Genomic DNA, 23,628 nt, shown 5'->3' on the forward strand with positions numbered 1-23,628 from the left:
TTACATAGCACACCAGCTGTTAGAGGTTAGTGGTTGGATTTCTTTGTTGATCAAGCTACATTCAGACATTCAAAGAACCATGTTCGTGTAAGAATAACTAACCAGAGGCTACTGCGTTTGGCTGCACTGCAAACTGGGGAAGGTCGCAAGATTGCTCTTATCTGCACCAGAAGCAGCAGAAGAGTACATTTGGGACTAAAATTTCCTATCTGCCATTCAAAGAGGCAAACATGGTCGAGATTTTGTATCAGTTCCTAATGTTAGTGTTCGATAGTAGTTAGCGGAAGATGAATCAACACTGAACCGAAGAACATAGACATTCAAGGTACTTTTGTTGTGGTCGTTAAAAACAATTTGCATTGGTGTAATCGAAATCTTTTTGCTATGAAATTGAGTTCTCTTAAGGCCGTTCGAATTGCGCATCCAGGGGCTGCGCCAGTTCCAATCGTTTGTTGTACACCATCAACGAATGGGCTCTCTCTCTCGTAATAGCTTGCGTGAAGGCACTTGTGTTCTACTAAAATTTGTGACGCTCGGTTTTGGCCTCGGTCAACGATCGCGTTTGTATTATGATGCTATTGCCATTTTTGAAGTAAGCAAATAATTCCAGAGCTGACCAAAACGCTCCAAACATCGAAACGACGAATGTTTGTCGCTGCTCTGTTATGCGCTTTGTCGTTGGTATTGATTTGTACGCGCAATCGACAGCTTTGCGATTGTTTGTTTTAAATAGTAGATATGACTATGACTAGCAAGACACTACCGTGAATTATATTAGTTGAATTTGTTTTGCTGTACTTTTTTTTTGGTATTACTCTTTGTTGCATCACAAATGTACGTTAATTGTTGGCAAGGGTGCGTTTGCTTGTTTTTTTTTTGCGTTTGTATGTTTTCATTTGGTGTGAGATGCCATGTTAACACATTTACTACAAAACATTTAAGCGGCCCTCAATCTTCTGGGTGGTTTGTTTGACGCGTAATTTTAAATCCGTGTGCTGCCGATGTTTTGAGAGGGCTTTAAAAGGCGCTCCGCAGGTTCAAAGTTTGGTCACGTAATTGCCCGGGAACGTTCCGAAGCATCCCGAACGTGCTGATGTGCCCACGTACCACCCATCGTCACATTTCTCTAAAACATAAACTACATCCCCTTCGAGCAGCTCCAGTTCGTCGGTGTTTTGTGGCTTGTAGTTATACAGTGCCCGATAGCTATGGAAGAAAAATTAAAAACAAAGGAACAATCAAACAGCCAATCGGTAGGGAAACTGATGCCAGCACACTTACGAAATTGGTTCGTTTGAGGTGTCTACGTGCAGGACTTCCGTTTTCTGTATCGTCTTCGTTTCTCGCACGATGCCGGGCGAAATACGGCCGTTGGTGTGCGAATTGTCGTAGTGCGTCGTGAGTGCACTTGTTACTCCGAGGGCTGACTGTTGCGGACTGCTGGCAATAGGTTCGATGTCGTAGCTCTCTTCGCCATCAATGTCGGTCAGTATCTGGGCAATAAAAGGACGATAACAGAACAGTTAACACCCAGAACACGAGGATTAGAAACCGTCCCGGTGATGACTTACCTCCACGTACGATACTGGAAAAATTCCTTTCTTGTACCCTATTTTGCCTTCGAACCAGTTGTCATCCACCCGTCTGGTAAGCGTAACCAGTTCACCCTTTAGCAGCGATAGCTCGACGGTGGTTTGAGCTGTAAAATTAAACTTTGCCCTGGCCTTTCCTTCCCGGGAGGGCTTTTTGGGCAACGGTCTGACATTGAAATTGTATCTGGAAAGAATCTGAGAAGACGGGTCCGGGTTGAAGTAATTTTGGTATTTTGGTAAACATCCGCTTGAGCTCCGGAGTACCTCGATGTAATTTGCCGGTAGCAGACCAACAGTGGCATTGTGTTCTCCTTCATACCAATTTTTGTCGATTTGGCGTCTCAAGTATATAATATCGCCTTTGCGAAAAGACAGTTCTCTAAAAAAGGGTCATACAGGGACATTCGGAGCATTATAACGAGTTTGTGAACTTTTGTGAGACAACCTACCGTACACTTTGGCCCTGAAAGTTGTACAACGCTCGAGCGATAGTTTTTGGCTGCTGAATGGTCTGCGGTTTGACCGACAGATCAGCCGCAAAGTCATCGTAACGGTTTAGCGGGATCGGAGATTTCTGAGATGGCAAGATGTTGTCCATGTGGCGTCTGGAGTGCATGTCTTCCAGCTCATGCATGTACTTCCGGCGCCGCTCTTCCTGGTAAACGCGTCGCATATGTTCCGCCTGACGGTACGCCAGTTCATCGTCCGGTATGGGATCCTTGTACTCAAACCGGACTGGCGTTTTGTAGTGGATGTTGACATCGCTCTCAATGTAGCGACGTGGAGACTCTACGAGATACAAATTGTTTTGTCCGATGTTGCTTAAGTGATTTCGAAACGTGAGTTAAACGCGGCACGCTCGTGTAAATAATAACCATTTGGAAATCATAATAACAAACTAGTGTGTCGTCTTGGGTTTTCCCGTACCGTCCACGTCAGTGTCAGTGTTTTTTGTTTAGAAGCATGCTGAAGCGTTTCATATTTTTCGGCACATCGTTGGATCAAAATGTGACTGTGCAAAGTAACGTTTTTTTTTTTTGTTGGCCAGACGAAGGTTACGGTTTGTTCGTCTCCAGATCGAAAGCTAAGGATTCCGTTTTGTTTCGTACCACACTTTCACTGCACTTCCCCCACTAAGTTGCCACTCAGTGTAACGTTAAAGCTCATGCGTATGCGAGATGGTATGTTGTGGAAGAAATATCCCCCATGTTTATAGTACCTTGACCGATGTCGGTGTCATTGCTCGTTTTGTCATTCCTGCTGCAACTGTATGCTCTTCGTCGTCTTGGGAGAAAGCTAGCGAAGCCGAGCATAAATCTTGAGACCATATCTAATCCCTGCAATATTCTTGGTTGGTGAATGGCCACAATTGCACAGATTTAGTCTATGCCAAAACGTTACAATAACTGCATTGGAGCTCATTAATTAATGTAACAATTTTCCTACCATTACAGCCGGCTTGTAAAAGTGCTTGAACGGACATTGATGACCACCCAATGTACAAGGTAGGTAGTAAAACGATATATCCACAACATATTGATGAGGGCGAAGTTACTTAATCTCGTTACGGCCGAGTGCTTTTGCTTCCTGGTCTATCATTTCGTGTGTTTTATTATTGCGATCAATTGTGTAAACGGTAGACATTCTTTTTATCAGAAGTTGTAGGGTGCGTTTTTGGGCACAAAGTAAATTAAAATTTCCCAAAAGAAACTCTACAATAGTGCTTGAATTTTAACGGTCCATAAGACCGTTCTGGTGGAAACTAAAAGCTCTTTCAAAACTACATCGCACTACATAATGCAAAGGCGCGATCATAAGGAGTTTCATAACTTACCGCGGCGATCTCGTTTTCTGTGTTGTTGAACACCTTTGATAACAAAGCTGATACGCATTTGTTCGTTCGCGAGGCAAACAGTTATTGCCGCCCTAACCGCAAGATCCAATAATAGTCGTGTTACTAATACCACGCGTTTAACTACACCTTGGAAGAAACACCTTTTGGTTGAGCTCAGACAATCTCTGAAGTAGCAAAACTATCAAAAGGAATTGCCGTTGAAGAACAAGAACTTACTGCTGTTCTTTAGCAATTCACCTGCAATAGCGTTATAACGGACGGTTGCTGTCGACGTTATGACGTTGGGGTTACGCTACGACAGAAAACCATTGCTTCTTCTAGGGGCAATGAAAAACCTTCATGCGTGTGACTAACGATGATACCGTTCGTTTCGATATACCTTCTTGAGAAACGAGCACAATATATACGTTTTTTTGCGTGTGTTTGCTGTCTGTTTAGTCGATGGTTTTTACATCACCCGTGGCAACACGTTCGAGCGTAACAACACACACTAGGGGTTGTGTGCAGTAAATATTAAAACAGTCAAATTACGAGTGAAATTCGTACATTCCTGACTACTGCGCTTTTGCAGGTCTACAACCCATGTATTATCACCGTTGACACTATTAACGTAGGGAACGTTTGATAAGCCATAGACACCGAAACCGTGGAGCGACCTTAAAATGTCTACCAAATACCCAAACTCCTTGCGAAAGGTTTAAAACATTACACCGCACCGCACCGCAAACACGCGTCCGAACTAATCCCGGAAACAACACACCAAGCAAACCAGAGTAGGAACGTGAACCACGAACCTGCAAACATATCCGTTTGTTAATGTAAGCGCGTCCGTCCGTGAAACCGTGAATCGCTCACACTGGCGAAAGCAACTGAACGAGTGACGCGACCCTTAACGCGCGTGAACAGCGCTTACCACCACCGAGCAGCGAAATCTTTTGCGAGCAACCTGCCACAAAGCCACGGCACAGGCGACGCATAATCGTCCCCACCCTTGCACAATGCAATGCGATCTGGCGCGCTCTCGCACTACTCGACGCCCTAGCAGGCGATACTACCGGCCAGCTTGTGTTGCATGTGGGCTCTCTGTTGTTTTTAAACCATTCGCTCTTTTTATGTGTCGTTTCAGTGTTGCCTCTGTCTCAGTCTGGTGGCTTTCGTGGGTACATATGTGTGGATATCGCATATTACTGTATGTTCAATTCACTCACGCACTGTTCATTTGCAACGCAATGTTGGGTGATTTTATGTCAGGCTAGCGATTAGAAGCGATAATTCTGCATCAGATAGTAAATATCAAGCTGCAGCAAATATTCTAACGATCTTTGTAGATGAATAGATCGGTTGATCTCGAGAAGATTCACCATCCGCCATTGAATCTTTGTCGGCTTTCGTCAATCAAAATATCCCTTTTTCGATTCACGGTGTGTGAGATAAAACAGCTTCAGGAAGCGTTTACTGCGCGGTTGGACACAAAGGCAGCGGCAATCAGCTGAACGAAGTTTACCGCGTGCATTACTTTCACCTTCAACGGCCCTTCTAACTTTCACCAATTACCCTTGCCGGTTGGGCAAAGTCGTACGAGCATATGGAGGAGGAGTGCCCATTGGGCAATCAGGGGAAGGTGGCAGAAAGCCACCAAACACCATTTCGGTTGCCAGTGTCGCTATACGGCGCTCGGTTGGCAAATGATCTGGTTGTGTGTTGTTTCGCGCTGTTGTTTGTTGTAAGATGTAATTAAAATGTGTTATTCGTTGTTCGATTTGCTGATCATTGATCGTGAGGTGGTTGGGCGTTTGGAATGAGTTAAGAAGATGATGCCAAAATTCCTCCCTCCCTAGCGATGATGGCCGTAATGTATGCATCCATTGGTGTTGCGCTGCTGCTGTTGGGCATTAACCGGACATGACTCACCTGCACCGTTTGCGGTGGTTGCGATCGGTGATGATGAAATTAGGGTTGGTAGTGGTGGTGGTGGTGGTGGTTGTGCTCCTTTCAGGGGGGGCGAAGGGAACGTGATGTGCGGTTCTAAAGGGATGCGCAAACGAATCGAAGACACAATGCAGTCGAGACAGGAAAAACAAATTGATTTGAGTTGGGGTAGGTGGACGATGATGGTGATTAAGAATGAGATAAAAGTAGAGGATCGCTTTGTACAACGATCTGTTAGTCGCTGTATCATTAGCGCCAACAACTTGCTAACTTTGCAACGCAAGCATGTACAGAGCGATAAGATGTGGAAAGTTGTAAATGTGCCGCCGAACCGGACAGAAATGAAAGATTAGGTAAAGGGTGGAAAGGAGGCTTCGGTTATGGTAGCGAGAGAGACAAAGTATGCAAAACGATTGTCAGCAAAAGTAATGTACATATATGGAGACGATCGTCTCCAGAAATCTCAACGCCATCCCTTCCTGGTAATAAACATCTCAAACGATGGTCTATGGAGGTTGTCTAATGTGTAAGCCTAAAATGGTAAAAATGAGCTCAAAACCTTCGAATGTAACGGACGGTTTGTCGGCTTGCACTCCCGTTCCGGTGGGTCTGTTGCCAGTCATTGATTGAATTTTCCTCCAGAGTGCTTCCACTTGAAGGCGTCGATTTGACTTCGATCGTTCCCAGGTTCTTTTTTCACCGCTGAATGGATTGCCGTCGGGGGTGAAAAACTGTTTGAGAGTATCGTCGTCATCGCTGTGTTGCGTCGCATGCTGTTTGGTGGATCGACGCGGTGGCGACGAAGAGTGCAAACGAGGCGGCACTAGTTGACGCGATCGGTGCAACCGATCCGGACTTGGAGCCGATCCTTTGCGCACAATCTGTCTGCCTGGCGGGGATTGATCCGGTGCAGCAAGCGAGCGTGCGTTGTCAGTGGGTCTGGGAAATTGGTGCGCAATCCATGCCCCGGACAAATAGCCAGAAATGTCCTTCAACTCACGTATATCCGGCACCGATGTGTACATCTTGCCGAGCAACGAAAGTTGTTCGCCAGATTCAAACTTACTTTTCAGCTTTTCGAACTCTTCACTACCGGAGGACGCACTTCGACGTCCACAGCTGCCCGCGGATGCACTTCGAGTCGTACCGGATATGTTTGGTAGCTGTGTGGATTGCAATACGGCCGGTTTTGTTGCGGTAGGTTGATGTGTGAGGGATGTACGGGTCGGCTTGATTTCACGCTTAAGCGAAGCTGTCTTGCTGATCACGTTTATATGCGGCATAAAGCGATCGTCCTTCCGAAAGGGATTTTTAGGAATGGGCGATGTGACGCGTTCCTTCCGTGACTTGCGGCTCCGGGTACGTTCAGACTGTACCTCATATTTATGTGTGATGCGGGATACGTCACCGGACTCGAGATGGCGCACGATCGTTGATCCTGTCGCAGCTTTGCATTGCCGTTTTGCGGAGTGTTCATGGGATCTCTTATCGGCCTCTGCCGATGGTTGGCAGCTTAGCTCCGAATCACTCTGATACTGACGTTCTGGGCTTGTCGATGGCGGTTGGCGCCATATGTTGATGTCTAGGCTTTCGAACTTATCCTTAATCTTTTTCACTTCACCCGTCTGTATGCATGTGGCGTAGTCCGGTGTGGAACTGCGGGAGCGCAGAGTGAATCGTTTGGGAGACAGTTTTCGCGCGGATGTTCGATCTTGCGACGATGAGGCAGTGTATGCGGAACAGGACACCGATCGCTTCTCGCCAAATAGATCCTTCAGATCGGTGAACGACTGGGAAAGTGATACCATGGAACTGCAGGTTCCTTTAGCAGCAGCAAGTACCTTGTTATCGGCATTTCTTTGCGTGCCTGATTCATTCTCCGAAAGCGACGAATCTTCACGGGCGTGATATATTGTTACCGTTGGAGTTTCATCAATTATTTGCTTTTCTTCGAAATATTTGATTTTGGTTTTGATGTCTTCAATCGGCACTTCTGGAGCATGGGTCAAGGACTGACTGCGAAAAATGACCGTTTTATTGGAAGTTTCCGAGGAAATGCTTTCCGTATCGCAGTAGGACTGGGGACGCTCCTTACGTATGATCACCTCGAACTCCTTGTCGCTTTCCTTGCGTGCTATGGGTTTTGCCGACTTGACGGGCTTGTCCCCGCTGACTTTTTTCAAATTACTCTCCAAAGACAGGAAGCGTGGTTCTTCCTTCGTCAGAATTGTAGGTCGAGCATGTTTTTTCTTTTTGCCAATCGACGGTAGCGTGTGATGTTTCTCCAGAATCTTATCCTTCAACTCTTGGCAAAGTGTTCGCGAGAGTGCTGCACGGTCAACTACTTTCGATGAGCTACTTTCAAACGTTGCAGCAATGTTGCTCGATTGATTGGGTTTGTCGCCGATTTTATTGCCGAATTTGGTCGTCTGTGTTCGAAGATGGCTCTCATTGATCTTATCCTGTGTAAGCACCGAATGGCTACGCACTTTGAGCAAACTTTCTAGCTTGCTAGCCCTTTCAGGCACGTTGATAACGTATTCTTCCTGTTGATGCACTTGTGATGTAACTCTGGTGGTCGAGGCCGGTTCTTTCTGCGCCCCCCCGTGGCTGTAAATTTCACTTAGTTGATTCTTGAGTTTTTTCATCTGCTCGAACGACAGCGTGCTGAGCAAGTTGCTGCTGATAATGTCGAGCGATTGCGGTTCGTCTCTTTTCTCGCCTGCGCTCGAATACTTTTCCTCCAGATGTGAAGCGACATCAATTACCGACGATCCGCGCCAAAGAGGTTTGTAGTAATCCTTCCGGTTTTCGAGATCACGCAGTTTGGCATCCTCAAAGCTGAGTGCCTGTTCGTTCAGTATGCACTTGAGATCCTCGACCGATTTTTCACGATTGCGAAGCCCTGTGTCTTGATCGCTTCTCCAGCGTACATCTTCCGGATCGCGTGGCAAAAAGAACAGATCCTTTTCACGTTGATCTTGCTTCAGTCTGTTTTTTATCTGGTTCAGCTCCCGTTCCGCCTTCTCCTGGTCGCGCACACGTTTCCAAAGATCGTAATCGATGATTTCTTCTTCGCACGTGCGCCGCGTTGGTCGTAAATCATTGGATGAAGACGAGGTAACGCGTTCTAACTGCCCGAGTCGCTCCAAACTGTTGTAGAAAGTGTTGAGATCGCGAAAGCGGCTTCGAGAAACACTAGGCTCCTGGGTAAGATTCAGCGAACGGCTGCGAACCAGCTCATCCTTTGGTTTTTCCAACCAAACCCGTTGTCCGGTGTTGCCGCTTAGGCTGCGTGTTCTTATGATTTTCTTCACATGTCCTTCTTTACCCTTGAGATACTGAATGCGTCGGCAGGAAGGTGACCGGGATGTACGTTGGGCAACCTGACACCGGCGACCAACAATCGTTCTCGGTGAATCGGTGCCGATCAGTTCCTCCTGTATAGTCGTACTGGTCGTGGTAGTGGTCGTTGTTTCCGCCGGTGGTTCACTGCGACTACGCTCATGGAAACTGTAATCTATTTCCATTCGACGTCCACGCACGTAGCCGAATTGGTTTTGATCCTCGGGTAGATTATCGGTAAGTTTGATCATCGATTCGAATCGATGCACTTGCTCGATAACGTCACGACCTACCTGACGGACGGTTTGGTAAGTCGCGGAGAGCTCGGAATTATGTTGTCTCTCCTTGGCTTTGAATTTTGAGGACGATACGGGTTTCGCCTGCGAGAGATAATAGTTGGATTGTTTCAGCGACGGCTCCGAACGGCAAGTAAGATTATTCCACAGCCGAGCCTTCTCTAGTACACTTGCCGGCTTCTCGTCTGTGTCGAGGTTGGATGGCGGTTGCGATCTTCCAAGGAATAGCTTCTGGAAAAAAGCGTCCGAACGCACATTATCCTTCTGTTGAATGAGTCTCTGTTCGTACGCATGTTGTAGCATTGTCGGTGATTTGGTTCTGAATGTCTTTAGACCACGATCAAGACTGCTGCCTCCTGTAAGGAGTCTTTGCTGTGTTTGAAGATAATTTCTGGTCGTTGCCACGGTATTGGACGGAACGCAGGAAATGCGAGATCGACGAGACTTTTGGTTGGTGGATTCGATTGAATACGTCGAACAAGATCGAGCGAGACTTTGGTTTGAGGATGTAGCTTTGAGTCCGAAAGCTTTCGACGCCTTCTGGAAGCTGGTTTTAATGGTAATGCTTGGCGTCGAAGTACGACCATTGTTCGACTTTCGATTAAGTGCTCTCTTCTGTAGTTGCTGTTGTGCAATGTCCTTTCCTTTAGTGGGCGCTGATGTGACCGCAATTCTGAAGGATTTGTCTTCCTTTCTATGGTGCGACGCAGGAGATAAAACTCGGTTTAGACTCTTGTTAGAAGAGTAAATACTTGACGCACTTCGGAACGTTCCGTTGGAAGAGAAGCGTTTTAGAGACGATCGCTCGGAGCTTTCCACTCTGCCAACGATCGGCAGATAGGAACTGCGTAGCGCTTTTTTAACTTCATTCGGCGACTTAAGTTCAGGGTTGCGCAAAATGCTCGTGGAAACTGCCATAATTTTGGGCAGCTTCTCTTCGATGCGCTTTTTTTCTTCGGCAAATGTGCGTTCCTTCGAGATGCCGCGACCAAATGCAACCGGACTTTGGCTCGATTTGCGCAGCTGTCCAGTAGGGCTGCTGGAACTTGAGCGGTAAGTCGCCACGGTGAAGCGTTTTGAAGCAACGCGAGTATTATTTTCTTGGTTTTTCTCCTCCTTCATCATTGACGCAGACGTTGCCATGATCGAAGAGCTTGAGGTGGTGGCCTGAGCACCACCGAATGATAATGGTCCGGCAGATTTCGATCGGAACTTTGCCGTTTGCTGATTGCCTGCTGCTGTAGTGGTTGTTGTCGTTCGCTCCAACATCGTGCGTCTGTTGAATGTATTCGTTTTCACCTGAGACATGATCTTCAGCGTGGAGTTACTGCGCGACGATTTACGACTTGGTGGTACGGGCGGCACAAAAGTACGCGGTTCCTTGAGAAATGATCCGAACATGTCCAACGGGCGGTGTATGTTTACGATAGGGTAGCAATTGATATTTTCCAGTGCATGTGAAGTATTGTTACTGTCGCCAGTGGAATGTCCTGCGTAAGCGATGTTGGAATTATTGCTGCTATTACTTTCCTTGATTTCCACCAACAAGTCCGACTCGATTGCTTCTTCGTTACGATCTGTTAGAAATAGGAAAGGATAGGCCGATCCACAGAAATGCATCCCGACAAAAGATAGTTTAATGAAAAATGGTACTTTAATTGTAGTGCAACATTAGCCAAGTGCTTCGAAGCGACACCGTATGCCGTTTGCTAGTGCCATTTTCACACTCACACTTTTGCGATCCACACGTTGCTGGTACAGACGGTTGCTATATTCGGTAGTTTATACATGTGTGCACAATTCTTTCTCTCGAATATTTCACACTTTTGACCAAGCCACTCTTCAAGAAAGTAGGAGTTCGTTATTGATTGAGCTGGTGGTTAAAATACCTTGAGTTTTGCATGTGATGCTTTCGCGGTTATGCGAAGGTTATGTGGGAAGAGGGATAGATCCACAAAAAAAAACCCCTGCAACGTCACCATTAACCCATATCCGTTCGTGTTGTACCCAATTTGAATTAGTATTCTATAGTATTGTATGAAATGTAAGCGTAGATTTCATTCACCTCTTGTTACGTTATGAAGCTAAAAAAGATGTAACAGTTCAAGAGTCCCAGAAGCAGATGTTAATGACTAGGTCAGGTACAGAGTGAATGATAGTTGTACAACGTGATGAAGAAGGATGTGGTGTACTGTTATTCGATTGTGAAGACTTCCCAAACTTACCTTTTGGCCGTTCTGGAGCAGGTTTGCGGAAACCTTGCAGTGGAATCTCACCTCCTGCTTGCATGGTTTTGTAGTACTGCTTTTGCTCCACGGGACTTAGAGCTGCACTAACCGGTGGCTCTCGTTTTCGAAAAACTAGCGTTGAATCACTTTCGTATCCCTGTTCCTTAAGGGCTCTGCAACGATACAATGTGACATTGTTCATTAGCTTAATATCAAGATGCAATTGTGTTGCGGTTGAGTGTATTTACCTTGACAAATTTCCTTCGGTGTATGTTTTACCGGTGAGTTTCTGATGTTCTAGTTGCTGCGAAGAGATAATGAATTAGAAATAGTTATCTTCGTCAAGCATTTGACAATTGATTGTAAATTATTTAACAGAATTTTCAAGCTGAAGCTACTGTTGAGTTATACGCACAACGAGTTTGTCTTTTATGTGCAATTATATGTGTGAGTCGCATCCATCTTTGGAGTATGCAGGATAATCATATGTTGGAATGCTAATATCGCTGATGTGTCTTTAGTGGGTGTTTGTGACGTATACACGAGTTATTTGAAGATGTAAATGTTAGTTGTGTTAATCGTAAATTGTATTTCCAAATCCATGTGAATGTTTCTGAGTTCTGAGCTCTTTGCTACAAGCGATAACGCAATCCTTATTGGTTATAGTTTGAAGTGTGTTAACGCAATGAATAGCATAGTGCGGTAGAGAGTGAACGATCGTATTTCGTTTGAAATATGGGGAAGTATGTTAAGGAAGTTAGCAACAGTAGCCTAGGTGAAACTAAAGTAACGATCGTTGCATAAAATGTCAGCTGTGCAGGAGTAGCATTTGTATAGTAGAAGTGTAAAGCAAAACACTCATGAACCAGGTGTCTAACAGTGTGTGAGTAATTGAAAGAGAGTAGCAAAATTAAGGATCGTACCCCGTTAAAAATGTCCATTACTTCATCCCACCACTGTGATTTTGGGTGCGCGAGTTTTGTAATGGTGCGCACGGTCGCACAACAATAGGTGTAAGATCGTTAATAGAGGACGTGCCATTCGTGAAATGAGAAGAGGAAAAATATTCTGACTGATTACTCGTGATTTTTTGTTTCTTCTCTCGACTGTACGAAGGTAATCAAATATTTTGCAGAGCGATTATAGAAGCATATTGTTTTGCTTTTTTACACGCGCTATTTCATCAGTTGCTGCTGAAATGATTGGCGAACTGCTTATGCCTATCGCCTGAGATAGATAACGAATGGTTCCTTCTTGCAGCCATCCAATTGCGTCTTATTTCAGTAACGTTACCTCTTTAGATTCTTTTTCCGAAATCGAGGATCGCCCCGGTGTGTAATCTTCTATTCTTCCTGGTTGATTTTTGTACGATGCATGTCCCGATTTCACCGACTGCTGATGGTACGGTTGCGGTGTTGTCGGTTTGCTTTGCAACGTGTTGAATCTAGAGTAGAGAGGCAGTTGTTACACGTTGCCAAACAGTTGCAGATATATTGACACTCACTTGTTGTAGCTGGTGGGACTTAAGCCAACAGGAGTGCGTCTTCGATCGAGGGTACTGTATTTGATGCTGTAGTCTGAATCGTAGTTCGGTTCGGGCTCCGACTGATAGCCACTCGATTTGTAAGGATAACCTAAAACCATTATTAAACCAACGATCAATGAAAAAATACCACACACGGATTTTATTAAGCGTAGCAATGAAATGCAAACTAGCATGCGTGCCCCCAAGCGAACGGTGATATAACAAAAGGTAAAAGTGTAAGTTTGTTGCAGTATGTGCCAAAAAGTTATGATAGAATTATAAAAGCTGCATGATAAAACGGAAGGATGCAGCGCAGTTGATGGTGGTGGCGCATTTGTACTATTATGGATAAGATTAAGCAAGCAAAGACTGATTCGTGTAGCTAGTGAATCAGCTATGGCTGAAGATAAGAGCGATTGATATCACCTCTGCGAGTTTTGTATCGTACGGTAACATAATCGTCTGAAAAGAAACGAACGTAAACGATGAAATATATGTCCTGTGGTTGTATGCCCTTTGTTTTCAAGATAAAACAAAGTGAAGCTCGCAAAGCAGAAGGAACTCACCATCTTCGTGCGTTTTGTGCAGCGTTTGGTACATTTGTTTGTACCATTTATCCCGATTCCTTTCGTCAATCTCCTAAAAGTGATACATCAGTAAGCTCGTTAGGCGGTTCTCGATGGTTTTGTGCATCAAGGTATTCGGTACTTACTGATCTTAACGTGAGTGGCATTCCTTCCCTGGAGATGGGGCCAATTCCTGCGACTTTGTTTGCCGGCTGTTGCATTTGTCGCTCCTGCATGACGTCACCGGTTGCTTGCAAAGAGGCACTGGATTGTTCTGCTTTATGTCCTTTAAGTAGTAAGTTAGTATAAGATAATGAAGGTGTCGGGTGTCCTTTCACTTTCTTTCCTGGCACTTACTTATTGGTGGGTTTTGGTAGCTGGTTTGATTTGTATTAACCACGCTACCAAGCTGAGAGGTGTTCGTCATCAAGGACGACGATGAAGTACGTACGGTACTAGCGGTTAAAGTTGAACTCTTTTTCAAACTTTCTGTAGTTTCCAAACCATTTGGTGTAGCTGTTTTTCCATCTAGATCAAAAGTGTTGGTTATATGTTAGTTAATGTGCCGTGAAGTTATGGAAAACCGGTGACTCCGCCTTAGAAAAGTGAAAAGTGTATGTCACGCTATTGGTTTGATCTTGATTGTTTGCAAAAGAAAATGGATGTCAGGTACATGACAGGTGAGATCCAGTGTGCTGCAGTAGTGTAACCGGGTAAAAGGTATATGCCCAAACAACAAATCACAATTTGGTGAAAAATGGTGCTCTCGGCAACTGTTGGTTTTGTATGTTAGGCTACTGACTTACCTTTAGACTTCAGAAGTGAATTTATAGTTGGTTCCTGTGAGTTGGTCGATCTTGGCAGTGGTGGAAATCGCACTTGATATCCTTGTTCTGGTGGTGGTGGAGGTGGTGTGGATATTTTGGGCGAACTAATTGCTGCTCTGTTGGAGCCGGAACTCTGAATTGGGATCGTTTTCGGATGGTCTGCTACTGTCAGCGGAGGATTGTAACCCGGCTGATTCCACGGAGCCGTTACCACTGCCGAAGGATCGGCAGGCGACGGTGTGATGGTTCTTCGTGTAGGTGTTGGCGATTCGAATCCTATCCGACGGAATTCGCGGCGTTCGGATAGTGGTGATGGTGGTGCGCTTCGTGGTGTCCACACAGGAGACTGTTGTGATACGTTGGTTTCGTGCTGTGATGGTGATCTTTCGGCAAGCTCTGCTTTGGTGAGGACTTCTGTGGAGCGATTAAAGGGAGACCACACTCCTGGAAAGGATAGATGAAGTAATGGCGTGTTAGAATATGGATAAGCAAATTATGTTCGTTTTAACCAAACACATATACCAACACAGCACCATAAAGAACGATTCTAAAAGCAGGATATAATACAGCTTTTGCCTAAAATATGAGGTTGCACATACAAAAACACATACTAAATGTGTTGTTTTAGTATAATATGTAGCAAAACGATTATTCTCTTTAAAACGGATGAATATTTCATGTTGTTTCATAAGCCGATGTTTTAAAAGCTAAAAAAGTTGCAAATTGGTATAGCCATTGGTATAATAATATGGACATCAAAGTTTTCCAAACTGTAGAAGAATTAATCAATCGACCACATAGCTTTTCATAATTGACTCGTCCATCGGATGCTGCCCATCGACACACTTTTACCATCTCAATAAATTTCACACAATCAAGATACATTTTTATAAAATTTTGACAGCCATCAGACGCGATGCTCTGAGGTGTTCTTGCTACAGTGGCTTGAGTTTTTTTTGTTGCTGTTGCTTCTTCTATCGTCTGCAACGAAACTTACAATCATGTGGGTGTGATTCATCTCGTTTCTACATCTGCTTTCCCACAGACATGTTTCAAACCAGCGTCCCTGTATTGCGGTTTGCTTATGGTAAACCGAGAGGCATTACAAAATTAGGACCGTGCGTTTGGATACAGATTTTATTTATAAATTCGTCATTTTTCGACAAACCAGATCTGAGATGAACCGCCAACGTGTTTCAATGCTTGGACGGCTCGGTAAGCAGAGTACGCATGTTTAAAGGGGTTACGTTACTTAACTAGTGACCTAATGGTAGTAAAGTATAAGTTTTAAAACTTTATGATGTACAATGGTTCAGGCTCATATACAGCGAGGATTTACGGTCTACAAAACCTTGTCAGAGTTCAACATCAATTACATTAAACTGTATTGTTTCTTTTTTTAAATGTAAGTGGTGCAAAATTTTGTACCAGCTTTAGTAAAGTTTGAATAACTAATATTTTTCGTTGTTTAAATTATTACCTACATGAAGAGATGAACTGTGCTATATGCTCTTGATGTAATTTTGTAAAGGTCCTCTTTTATTATTGCTGTTCTGTATACTTTGGAAATGTGCTAGTAAACATCATATTTTTATTGATTATCGACAGTTCACTAATCATTCACACTCATGAGATCTTAGTCTTAGTTTGCCTACATTACCACAGTAAAACGATCAGCAGAATTTGATCTTCATGTGTACATCTGGACCCAATTTCTGCCATTTACGCTCGCAACAAAACAGTTCTAGTTCGCGAGAACGCAACGGTAATGGCGATGAATGTTGTTTTGTTATTGCTGTTCACTTTCGCTTGTAAACATTCGCGTGTAAATGCTTTGCCCGCGACTCTAAATTACATCATTAGGTACAAGAAAAGACGATGAACTAATCATGGTCCACATCATGAGGGTAATGACGATCGTGATCGAGTAACATGATCCTGGCGCGATATATGCGTTTTGGAAAGTTAATAAATCCATCCTTTGGTTGCATGGAAAGTTTTAAAAATTTTCATAAAAATTCTTTTTTTTTCAACGGTGTTTGGTGTTTGGTGATTTGTTGTGGATCGTTAAATTTGGCAATTGATCGTAGAGGGATGACTGTTTGACAAACCAGCACTTACCTAAGCTAGAAGTTTTGGCCTTGAATTTAGGTCCAATTTTAATCGCTGTTCCGCTATCTGCAATCATACCATGTCAACATGTAATGGTTACTCTCTGTTCTATAGTTTGTTGCACTGTCCCGAATAATGTGTGCGGCAAAACAATTTCACAAAAGGATGATTTACTATGTTGTGACGTTATTTCCATACTCAGTACACTTGTGGAAAAGTGTGTTGTGTTGGTTAATGTTGTTGCTATCAACAGCCACGCACACATTCTGTTTGGTGGTGATCAAGTGTGAGAATATTGGGGCAACGCTGGACTACTAACCCTGACCCATATTCGTCGGCTTTTCAATCTTCAAAATAATTTGAACTTGTTCCGTATCGATGTTACGTCTGCTATGCTGTGGTTGGATTTCGATCCAATTTTTCTTCACGCCGTGTTTTTGTATTGCCCAAAACTATTTGATCATTCACTCCATAAAAACTATAGTACACTGCCACTAGAATTGATCAATGAAACACATGAAACATGTAACATGTGTGCGAAAAAAAACCAAAGAAAGAAAGAGATCCAGCACAGTTCTTGTAGTAAATCACGCACGCAACTCCGATCAGGCAGTTAAGTTCAACGCGGGAACTAATCGTTGTACCTAAAGCACACTGTTTTCATCAAAATTCCATCACGCCAACGCATGTGAAGGAATGCAGCGATGAATGCTTCATATTGATTGATTTAATTTAAATCCGTTTTCCCGTTTTTCATCAACAAGTGCCTGTGAAGCGCTTAAATCATATCCATTGTTTCTTGAAAAAGAAAGACACAGTAACACACAATCTTCACTGCTGTTACAGATCTGTTTCGAAGGTATGGTATACGGGTGTTTAAATTTAGCACGTTTCGTTAATGGAAATTTGTTGTAACTTTGTCACAACAACAAACTTCCGTCGCAACAAACTGCTGCCGCCTGTACCGTCTTTTAAAGTACACGAAATAGTCGAATGGTATGAAAATGTGAAAAACTGTGACTGTACGGTGAGACTCTATTGGTTAGACTACGCGCGAAGAACGAGCTATTGGTCGCCTCGATCGTTCGGGTTGATTTTTCTCACGATGCCGTCGTGTCGTCCGGCATAACGTATTCTTTTGCTCACGTTCAACTGTATCGCCGCCCGTGCGTCAGTGTGTGTTGACCATGCGCACTTGTAATTGCAGGGCGCACAACGGCCAAACCGTGTGTGGTGTGCCCTTTGGATGGCGGCCAATATTGAATGAAAATATATATATATATATATATATATATATATATATATATATATATATATATATATATATATATATATATATATATATATATATATATATATATATATATATATATATATATATATATATATATATATATATATATATATATATATATATATATTTATATAAATTTCATTCGCATCTAATTGTAACGATACAGCGCTTATTTTGCTCTCGAAAAATGGACATTTGCTTTACGGACGCAGACAGAAAAGGTGTGCTAGTCGTAGTAGTACGGTCTTGTTTACCATTTTTTCACACCGACACTCGTGCCGCTTTCGGAGCATATATTTGCGTTCAATGGCTAAAAATAATAATGTGCCCGTTACGGGTTTCCACCTCCGATTTCCCTTTTTCCCTCGTTTTCCTCCCCAACGGCAGGATACCACACCGATTTTGCGTTGGTGTAGGTATTCGCGTCGGGTGGCATCAAACTTGTTGGACGTCAATGTTTTCGAAGACTTTTGATCTAGACGATCAGCGCCAAAAAGGTGGTTGGACGATGATCTTACACGTAGAACAGTATGCGTCGGTTGTCAATTACTACAGATCCGAACAAAGATCAATGGTGTCGAAAGAAAAAGAGTTTCATGGTGTACAACGTGATGAATCATCAGGAAACGTCTGACACGTTGACGTATACGATCGTGCCTCTAAAATGAAGACACAGCAATGACAATTCAAAACTGCTACTCGGTAAAGCTTTTATCTCACCAACAGTATTAACTTGCATTAACGTCTTCGATCGTACGATTGTTTCCGCATCGTTTAGTTGATCTTGAATTGGTGGTTGTGTACCAATATACATTATTATTGTTAGTAAAATAACTCATTTACAGCAGCATACTGAGCACAGTTGTGCACAGTTTAATTAAATATGATGCACACAGTTAGGGAGCTCGGGAAGTAAAAGCGCATTAACAAGTTAATAACCGGGGCAAGACATCGTAGGTGAAACACATGGATGTAGGGAGGATACATTCGCGAGAAAGGATGCAGTTCCTCACAGACACAAGGCATAGGCAGCTGCAAGGAACAATCAAGGGCTCAAACGTACCGTGAGAAAACAAGAAATCTTTAGCAAGCACTAGTGCGTGATCGATTTCATGCAGCAAGTCAATCCCGGAGAAGTTATTATTATCCACAGCAGCACAACAAACATCTTCATTTCTACCGTAAGTCGTACCGGGTTTCTGCTGGATCGGCGATTGTCCGGCCGTCGAGTTGTTGCAAATCTTACGCACGTGCGACGTCGTATCGCACACACTTTCCGTCGAGTTCTGTCGAATTTGCTGTTCGAATTGTTGACACTTATCACTAACGCTAACTACCACTTCGGCGGACGCTGGATCGTTCTGTGCCGGGCTATTATTGTCAGTTTCGATATGCTGCTCTACCTGTGGAGTAGTAGCTATTTTCGGGACTTGCGCAACCGCCGGTAGAGTGCTCAATTGTTGCTTTTCTTGATGTGTGGCAATAAGTGCGGCAACATTTACTTGGATCTTCTCCGAATTGCTTTCCTCTATCCGATCCTTATGTGCGTGATCGTGGGGTTTCTTTGCAACGGTGCCTGCAACAGTGCTCAACGCATCGATAGGTTTTCTCTGAGACGCGGAGGAAGTTTTGGGCGTAGAGAGAGGGATTCGGGACGGAGAAAAGTTTCGTACTAAGAGAACGTGTCAAACAGGAATATAGAAATAAAATCATATTGATAAATAATCCATGCGCAAAAGATTCTTCTTATATTAACAAACGGAAGGAAAACAACACGAAATAGTTGGGATATTGGTGTGTAACAGATAGAATCGATTCTTACTAAACATTTTATTGTTATGTCTTATTATTTCACATTAAATGGGTTTTCACAGCTTAGCTCTTTTTGCATAGTTGAATTTGCGATAAAATGATAAACATAGTTCGTATAGAACAATAGACAAAAGCATTGTAAATGGAGTATTTTTGGAAGCTGTTGGTCTAAGACTAATCTTTCGATAAATATCGTTGTCAGAGAATGTGTTAAATGCTGTTCACAGAAAGGACAAACATAATCTTAGACAGGGCAGTTGTTGATCATTTGCGGAAAAATGGGGCTATGAGTCGAACGACACTCCACATAATAACTCCAACGCCCATAGAAACAAGAATGGACATCCAGTACCTACTAGAGCTATATGTTTCATCCGGCCGTTCCGTAGACTCACCGGTATGCGCAGGAGGTTGCTTTGCTGGTACGCTATTGGCAGCAACCGTCGGTTTGGTGTCGAGCAGCTTCCTCTCTGCGATTGCTTCTCGTTGACGAATTTTCCTAAATTCTTTGAATTCTGCTTCGATATTTTTCCTGGTCGCCGTTGGCGTCGATGGTGCACTACGGATCTTCATCGCGTTTTTTGTTGCCTCAGCAGCCGCAGCTTGTGAAGCCATTAGATCACGCACGCGATCTTTAACTTTTTTAACCATAAATTCTTCATTATCCGTGGAGGAGTTGGTGGAAGCAATCGGGGGTAAAGGGGGAGGAGGCACGGGACCAAACTCACGAAGCTGGACCGCCGAAGAATTTCTGCTTATCATGTCCTGGTTATCGTGATTGGTTCGTTGTAGATTGCGTTGCTCACGCTGATCCCTAAATGTCAGACTGCTGGCATCTTGCTGTTGGTTGTCGGAACCGATACCACCATGCATAACACTGACCATGTTCGAATTTTTAACATTGGACATGCTAGATCTTTCAATTACAAAATCATTTTTTTTCGAAACGTAATATTTTTTGGTGGCTTCGGTTGTTGCATTCGGCTGGGACGCTGCGTGCTTGGGCACAGTGATTGCTTGCAATTCCCTTTCGAATCTTGCTGCTTCTAGTTCCAGCTTGCGAAATTCATCTTCTAGCTCTGCATCTTTCAAACGACTTATTTCGGTACGTGCATCGGTAGCCAATGTTTGCCTATGGGCTGGTGGGGAAGCGTCTTCCACATGATTTAATAATGGCACATTGTTGGAAGGGAGTTTTTGTTCAACCGTTCTACTAGGATGTTTGTTGCTTGCTACGTTATTCATGCCAGGTCTAGTCCCGGAGACTAAGATTTCATGGTCAGTATTACGTAAATTCGGGGGCAATACGATATCTTCGGAACTAACAGCACAGTTCTTCTGTCCACCATGATCTTCATGAGCCTGTTCTATTTTTGCTGCACGGTCGGCGTTGCCCTCGCCGGTACTAGCATCACGGTGAACGGGAACGGGATCGTCTGGCTGGGGCCACATCAAATCTCCTACCAAGCAATCCCCGTAGTCCGTTGCGACTGGGGATACATTAGAGGGGTTGTTTGTCTTCTCTTGATAATGCGTTTCACTCGAATCGGCAGTGCGACCGTTCACTTGTATGTACTTAAGCAAAGCACTTTGGTCATCGATCGATCTCCTCGACGGTTCTGGTCGTGGTTTAACTGATGCTACTGCATCGACACAATTTTGCGTACTATTTTGATTAGCATCTGCATGATCAATTTCACTAGAATGATCGCCACTATGAGCTTGAGCATTTTTGGCTAGGCCGTTCAATCCGGCCGTACTCGAAGAGAGCGCCTCTACGGTTAACGGAACTAACTGCGCAGGTGGCGGTGTATCGGATTTGTCGACTTCTGCCGATTCGACCGTATTTTGACCCAGATTAGTCACCAGATTTGCATCCCCTTTGGCTGGCGGTGGAGGCAGCGGGATTGCCGTTACTGACACCACCTGCGCCGCAACACCATTCGCTGGTGGAGGTGGGGGAGAAAAAGTCTGGTGTTCCTTTTTCACAGCGATTGCAACCCCCTGGGATTGATCTCCGCGGTGCATGATTTCCTCAATCAACGGTGGTGTTTTACCGAGCCGAACACAATGATTCACAGTGCAATCGATGTCGAACTTGGGTACACAATCACGAACGATCACCGAGGACCACGGGTCCTTCAAAGCCTTGATGACATATTCATCATTACCGACGACAGCCGACGCGCGATCACGATCTTCAACTACTAACGAAGCGCTGCCATGCTCGAGGGTGGACCCTACTATCGAGTTTGTTTCGCTACTCTCCAATGTTTGGTCATGCTCGCTCATTTTCTCAACGGTGGCGTGCAAGATATTAGGGATGCTGCTCGTAACGTCGCAACGACGCTCACATTGATCTGCACCAACGTCACCAGCTAACGCACACCCTTTCGCAATTTCGTCAACATTCCCAGAGTCGGATGTGGGGTTCGTTTGTGAATTGTTAAGCTGCGCAAGCGCCTCACAATCTCCACTAGGGTTGAGAATATTTTGACTCAAACATTGGTTTTCTGGGATGACAAGATGTTGCCTACTGTCGCCGGTTCGCCGCTGCTCAGCGTCTTCGGTTGCTTGATGCAGGTCGGGAAAGTGAGAAGGAGTGGCATTAGAAGGAACACTGTCACCAGCAGTTGTACAGCGTGTCTGGTACGACTCGCTGACTTCAGGAAGAAGTGCGTTTGATACCGAGTTGTTGTTACTCTTGAGAGTGTCCAAACGATACGCAGAAGATGTGGTGCTGCCGTCGATTTGGTCGACAGGATGCGGAATGGTGTGGCTTTCTTGTCCAAACTTTTCCACCGTGTCCTCTCGATTGTCCGGCTCCATGTCGCTAAGATCATCGAGACTGCTGGAGCTGGATCCGATGTTGATGACCTCGACGTGCATCACCTCACTGCTGACTATCTCCGTGGTGCAGATGCTTCTATACTCCGTTGGTGCCATACTGCTCTCCTTGGCGTCCACCAACAGACATGTTGTCGGAACCTGTTGCTCGTTTTGTTGAAAGTGCGGTGGTGCAGCGTTGTGAAGTGTGGATCCTCCTCGTCGTCGTTTTCTCTGCTGTCGGTAGCGTAGAAAATCGCGCAATACATTGACAGAGCCGAATTTTGTCGTAACGCGCTCGACACCGGTTTCGTCTCCACTAGTGTGTTTGTCCACCTCCGTTGTGCTAGCTTGCTTTGGCGATGGCGATGGCAAAATGTGTGAATTTTCACTGTCACTACAATCGGTCAATTCTTCTTCTCGTATAATTTCGAGCGTTGCACGTGAAGGTTGTGCTGCTGTGGCACGATGATATTGATGCACCAGTTCCGAATCAATACTATCTTCATACTTTCTTATCGTCGAAGACGATAACTCGTGGTTTTCTACAACTTTTTCTTCATCATCAGTTTCATCGTCGAGCTCTGTGATCGTTATCGATGGAGGGCGGTAATCATCCGCAGCAGAATTGTTATCCTCCTCGTGCTTGCCTGTAGGCGATTCCACACGATACGCAATACAATCTGGCACATTGAGATGTTGATCCATCCTGTGGCAGGGTCTCAAATCAGCTGTTCTGCTTGGTCGTCTCACTGGTGATGTAGATTCATGGTCGTTGCGACGTTTGTGACTGCGACGTCTGCCACCGATACACGAACTGCACCTCATGTTTTTCGATTCAAAAAAGCAACTCTTTCTACCTACACCGTCGCGCACCGTGCATTCGCATACAAGCACTCGTGTAAATGCTATCGTATCTGTGACTTATCGTATCCGGGACCGAACCAACACACAACTGTACAGAACACTGCGGCCGCGAATGTTAGGTGGTGTGCTATGCTGACAGCCATTATCAATGTCACTGCCGCGAATAAAAAGTGGGAACCGAAACGAAACGTGCGCAACGCGAACGAACGATGATTTAGGTAGGTAGAGTGCCGGATTAGTAGACACAATCGCCGATGCGATAGCACCACACCGAATCATTGTCTATTGCCAAGCGGCATCCATTATGCCACATACTGCCTTAAAGGAAACAGTTGGTGTAGTATACTACCTTTTGCTGGCTAATTTAGCGCACACGTTTCAAATGTGTCAAAGCAAACACAACGCGCACCACACATCGTTCCGAAAATCTTCTTTCGGAGCTCGCGTCCCGTTCCAACACGTGACTTGAATCGAAAGCAGGCAATTTGCCATCACACCATCGTAACACTGAATTGCACTACATCTAGAATCATAATTGTGAGGAACTATAATTC

At 44.5% G+C, this 23,628-nt stretch overlaps 1 protein-coding gene across 1 annotated transcript; it reads right to left on the bottom strand.

Annotated features, from left to right (window-relative positions):
* Positions 1–1,037: 1,037 nt before the first annotated feature.
* On the bottom strand, positions 1,038–23,035 carry LOC128714706 (uncharacterized). The gene is made up of 19 exons (XM_053809584.1): positions 22,107–23,035; positions 19,777–22,040; positions 18,762–19,241; positions 14,143–14,607; positions 13,694–13,864; positions 13,483–13,622; positions 13,337–13,409; positions 13,197–13,232; positions 12,750–12,879; positions 12,539–12,689; positions 12,169–12,201; positions 11,494–11,549; positions 11,243–11,418; positions 6,443–10,594; positions 2,042–2,381; positions 1,857–1,971; positions 1,572–1,787; positions 1,282–1,493; positions 1,038–1,206 (listed from the first exon to the last, which is right to left on the bottom strand). Exons 1-19 carry the CDS (start codon positions 23,033–23,035, stop codon positions 1,038–1,040), a joined length of 10,308 nt encoding a protein of 3,435 aa, XP_053665559.1.
* Between the last annotated feature and the right edge of the window lie 593 nt (positions 23,036–23,628).

This window comes from Anopheles marshallii, chromosome 3, assembly GCF_943734725.1.
Source record: "Anopheles marshallii chromosome 3, idAnoMarsDA_429_01, whole genome shotgun sequence".
NCBI classification, from domain to species: Eukaryota; Metazoa; Arthropoda; class Insecta; order Diptera; family Culicidae; genus Anopheles; species Anopheles marshallii.

Excerpts from the sequence above, each read along its gene's own strand:
- LOC128714706 (XM_053809584.1), bottom strand. The coding sequence starts at position 23,035 with ATGAGGTGCAGTTCGTGTATCGGTGGCAGACGTCGCAGTCACAAACGT. Across the intron at positions 11,550-12,168 it reads TAATGGACATTTTTAACGGG|CAACTAGAACATCAGAAACT; the intron begins GTACGATCCTTA and ends ATCTCTTCGCAG. Across the intron at positions 1,972-2,041 it reads TTTCAGGGCCAAAGTGTACG|AGAACTGTCTTTTCGCAAAG; the intron begins GTAGGTTGTCTC and ends ACCCTTTTTTAG.